This window comes from Plectropomus leopardus, chromosome 19, assembly GCF_008729295.1.
Source record: "Plectropomus leopardus isolate mb chromosome 19, YSFRI_Pleo_2.0, whole genome shotgun sequence".
In the NCBI taxonomy this organism is placed as follows: Eukaryota; Metazoa; Chordata; class Actinopteri; order Perciformes; family Serranidae; genus Plectropomus; species Plectropomus leopardus.
In genome coordinates, this window is record NC_056481.1 from 8,544,193 (window position 1) to 8,548,796 (window position 4,604).

The 4,604-nt window shown below is 43.5% G+C and overlaps 1 protein-coding gene across 1 annotated transcript; it reads left to right on the forward strand.

The window, feature by feature from the left end:
• The first annotated feature begins 356 nt into the window (after nt 1-356).
• On the forward strand, nt 357-3,452 carry LOC121959040 (protein phosphatase 1B-like). Its single transcript, XM_042508220.1, has 2 exons — nt 357-496; nt 3,108-3,452. Exons 1-2 carry the CDS (start codon nt 365-367, stop codon nt 3,450-3,452), a joined length of 477 nt encoding a protein of 158 aa, XP_042364154.1. The 5' UTR covers nt 357-364.
• Nucleotides 3,453-4,604: the final 1,152 nt, after the last annotated feature.

Consider the following 4,604-nt stretch of genomic DNA (forward strand, 5'->3'; position numbering starts at 1 on the left):
TTATTATTATTATTATTATTGAGCTCTGGAAAAGTGTTATTTGTGTTTTTACAGTGTTCTGATGTAAATTATTACACAAGAGAAAATCAGCAGGTTAATTGATCATGAAAATAATCGTTAGTTGCAGCTCTGCTTACACTGAGCCAAATGTGTTCACACAAAGGCAGTTGCATCCACTCTAGCGCGGGACAAAAATGCACTTAAAAACTTACAACGTGCAGGTAACACTCCTCAAAACACTTAGGAGTTATGATTCATAAAGAGATTCTGTTGTCTCTTTATGCACAAATAGCGGATGCTCAAGTATCGACTTGGTTGCTTTCTTAGTTCCATTAAAACATTAATCAATACACATTTGCAAGGAATGAACAGACTGTTTGTGTTATATAGGGAGTTGTTCTCCTCTCTGAGCAGCGAGTTGTGTGCTGTTATTTTCAGACGGAGTGTGATCGAGGCGGTGTACAACAAGCTGAACCCTCACAGAGAAGAGGAAGGGGTGAGTTGATCACTCTCTGAACCCCTCACCTCTCCAACCTTTCACCCTCACCTCAACATGACCTTGTAAACACACACCAGCCCAGACAAGGACACCCTTTTGTGTTTGTGTTTGTGTGAGGGCGTGTGAACGTGATTTAAGTGTGAATGAGGGTGGAGGACAGATGCAGCAGAAAAATCTTTGCAAGCTCAGTGAATTGCATTTGACTGTATGTTGAAAAACATTGAAATGGTGCGACCAGTTTCAGCTTGTGTGTATCATTGACGTCATATATATACTGTACAGTTAGAGAAGGACATTCTCAGTGTGTGCACACTGGAGGCGCCAAGTTTGCACATCAACACTCGGAGTTTAAAACACCAAATCAATGTGAGCTCAGATAAACTTTCCTCTTTCAGCAGATACACGTCTTCTTTCCTAAAACTCAACATGTGTAACATTCTGCACAGTGAAGGTCAAACATCCAAACAGGTGAAATAACAGTAAGAAGGTATTTTTTAGTAAAGGGGGACTTAAATTATTAAGTGTAAATTTATTGTTCACAATGCTGAAAAAGAGTGGATAGCTGAAGTGCACAGAGTGTGTAAAACGTGTTCAAAAAGGCAGAGTTTGTAGTTGACATTCATCAGCTGCGGTTACATGGACAATATTTCTTCAGTCTAAGGCCAGAAATACAGTGGCTGCTTGAGCAGTGCGTGACGGCAACCTCGCCGAACTGCAGCGTGTTTCACACTAGTGGTGTTCACATTGGCAGCGTTGTTGCTGTGACGCTGCTGCAGAGCTACCTGCTGCCATGAGTACTGTATTTCCACACTGAAAAGCACATATTCCACTCATTTATGAAGCTGTGCAAGCTCCAAGCTGCATTGTCAATAACACGGTCCTTCAAATTTTTCACGATAAAATGCCTTGTGTCAACAGCTGATGGGATTCTGTCAACAGAATGGTTGTCAGAGGGCTTTTATTTTGAAACGGGAGCAGGAAAGTTTGAGTAAAACAGACATCTTTTTATTTCCTTGTCTGTGAGAAGAGGCCTTTAAACTGAGATAAAAGGTGGTATAAAGTCGATGTAATTATCAAAACTCCAATTTCACTATTTCTGCTGACAACTGAGCGCGGCTTGCGGAAAAAAATCAGGCTGACAGGCAGCTGAGACACGCCTGACAAACACCACTCATGCCGTCAGTGGGGCTGCTCTAACTTGTTAATACGGCTCTGAAAAACAGGTTTGGCAACGCTCATGCACTTCTTCCACGTCCAGTGTGAACCCAGCATAATTGAAATGCTTCTGATCAGAGATTGTAACTATGACAGTATAAACAACATTAAGTGATCTGATGCAATTGTGCTTTTTCATGCCTGAAAGCATTTAAACAGAATGAAACTTTTTTTTGTGCAGAGGGGTTCAGCCTCATGCGAATTATGAGTGTTTTCCCCAACTTTATTAAGAAAGTTCAATTATTCAGTACATAATATGTATTCATACTTCTTACAATTATAGAAAAGGAAAAGTGGTTCTGCCTGTTCATGCAGTAAAGTAAGTAATGTAATTGTAACCCAGGTTATTTTCTGTAGGTAGAAATTAAAAATGTCCCACACGCATCCTATCGGCTGATGCTATAATTTACAAACATTCCCTAAATATCTTGGTAAGATTAGTGGTAGATGATTGTTATGTCTAACAACGCTACAATTCAGCCTGAAACCACAATATAACATAAGGCTGCTGTTTCAAAAACAAAAAAATCTGAATGCTTTTTTTTTCTTTCAAAATCAGCAGAGAGAGCAATCACAGTTATGCTACTTATGCTACCTTCCTGTGGGGTAGATATGCCCAGTAAGAATACATTTATTCCAACCAGAGAGAAGTGATGATCACATTAAGTGTTTACATGGTCTGCTGATGCTAATATTTTTCTATGAAACAGATTTTTTAAAGGTTTACACCACCCCTCCCCTCTCAACCCAAGTAAAAATTCCTTCTGATCAGGCCCGTCTCTTCCACTTGAGGTGGTTACATGAGGCATTTTTATTCTTGTTTCCTATTATTCTGATTATTTGTAGAATATTGTAAACACAGCCAAAAATCTAATCCAGCTCAAGAAAAAAATTAATTTGTAGTTCAGGAGATAATTTCACATCCATCGTCTTAAAGAAAAAGCTGTCAAGGGCACAGGAAAGTTACAAACATATTTCTTTTTCTAAAGAAGAGATGAGGTTTTAAGCAGCCTGTGATGTGCTGGTGGAGGTGTGTGTATATGTATGAGGGCACGTGAGTTTATTTGTCATATTTATTTCGATGGAGTCTTGACTTGAAGGCTCTTTTCTCTGGGCTGTGTGGGTGCTGACCTACCTCCCCCTCCCTCCCTCCCTCCCTCTCTGTTACACCATACAGCGAATATCACAAAGGGTTGTTGGTCACAGGGTCAGAGGTAGCGTTTGCATGGGCTTGTGCGACTGGTCCAAGAATGCCTCTGACATCGTCATGTTAGTGTGTGGTAGATATTTGTGTGAAAATGATGTGCCGCTGCTTGTTAGTATGTATGTTTGTGTGTGTGTGTTTGACCATGGAGTGTGCCTGCAGAGTCTGACCCCTGGCGTGTCACCTCAGGCCTGTGCGGGGGGAGAGGAGGAGAGTGAGGAGGGAGGTGGCAGCACGGCGGCTCATCTGCTGGAGGCTCTGCGGCAGTTCCGCCTGCACCACCGGGGGCAGTACCGCACGGTGCTGGAGGAGTCCCTGGCCGCCTACCACCTGCGGGGGGAGAGTGCTGCGGAGGGAGCAGGGGAGGGCAGAAGGAACTTCGGCGACGACGAGGGCGACGATGATGACAACGACGGCCAGCAGCAGACCGCCTCCCCTCCCACTCCCCCCTCGCCCCCGCCCTCACCCGCCACTGCAGAGCCGGAGGCCAGCCAAGATGCGCCCGCCCCTGAGTTCAATCCCTCCTTTGACTGAGCAACCCGCCCGCATACCTCCCCGCCAATCCCAGAGCGCTAGTCAGATGTGCTATGACCTCTCCTCCTCTTTCCTTCATCGCAGAACTTGAATGGACACGTCGGCCACTTCCACCTCGATCACGGTCTGCAGCTACTATCGCCATTCATTAGTATATTTTAAAAATAAAAATGGCCCCTCTGTCTATTCAAGTTCTGTTTCCGAGCCACATACATACCTTCCTCCTAATGAGGACTCTTTCTTTTGTTTCCGTTGTCCTCTGACCGCCTCGGCTTGGATTCCCAAACTTGCCAGCCACTTTTTCAACCAGACCACACAGACTGATGTTTACAACAGAAAAAAAATCCATCACAAATTACTACAACATGCAAAAGTGGCTGGTGAAGCAAAATGTTGCACTTCTTGGCCTATATATACCAGTATTGGCTTCTGGCTGATATCCCACTTGAACCCACCCTCTTCCCCCCCTCAGCCTCAACCTCCCCAAACCTGCATACAGTGGACGAACTGACACAGAAAAGGAGCGGAGACCCTATGAACTGCAGCTGTGGTCCACACACTGCACTGTCTGCAGGCCTACTCCATCTACAGACTCAGAACACACTCTTTTGCGTATATGTATGTATGTTTGTGTGATTGTACGTCTGCATGAGTTTGAGTGATGGAGAAAGAGACCAATCATCACTATTGAAATGTTTGTTTTTTTGGTAGTGGGTGGTTCTTGATTGTCTGCCCATTAATCAGCAAATTCAGCAGTGTTAGGTTGTTAACCAGTGTGGGTACTGAAAAACTGGGCAGTTTAACCACACAGGGGCACTTGTTTAGATGGGTATTTGACTTGGGCGGTATGTAATATTTTGTCCCTTCCTGAAATTCCACCGGGGTATACGGTATATCACGGTATAAGTGTGCGGCGCTAACTCGCTTTTTAGACTAATAAATACACAACAGTAACCCAAAAATGTTAAGAAAAGTATTATTCTCAAACCTGTTTACCTTANGTAATATTTCGTCCCTTCCTGAAATTCCACCGGGGTATACGGTATATCACGGTATAAGTGTGCGGCGCTAACTCGCTTTTTAGACTAATAAATACACAACAGTAACCCAAAAATGTTAAGAAAAGTATTATTCTCAAACCTGTTTACCTTA

Excerpts from the sequence above, each read along its gene's own strand:
- LOC121959040 (XM_042508220.1), top strand. The coding sequence starts at position 365 with ATGAACAGACTGTTTGTGTTATATAGGGAGTTGTTCTCCTCTCTGAGC. Across the intron at positions 497-3,107 it reads CTCACAGAGAAGAGGAAGGG|GCCTGTGCGGGGGGAGAGGA; the intron begins GTGAGTTGATCA and ends GTGTCACCTCAG.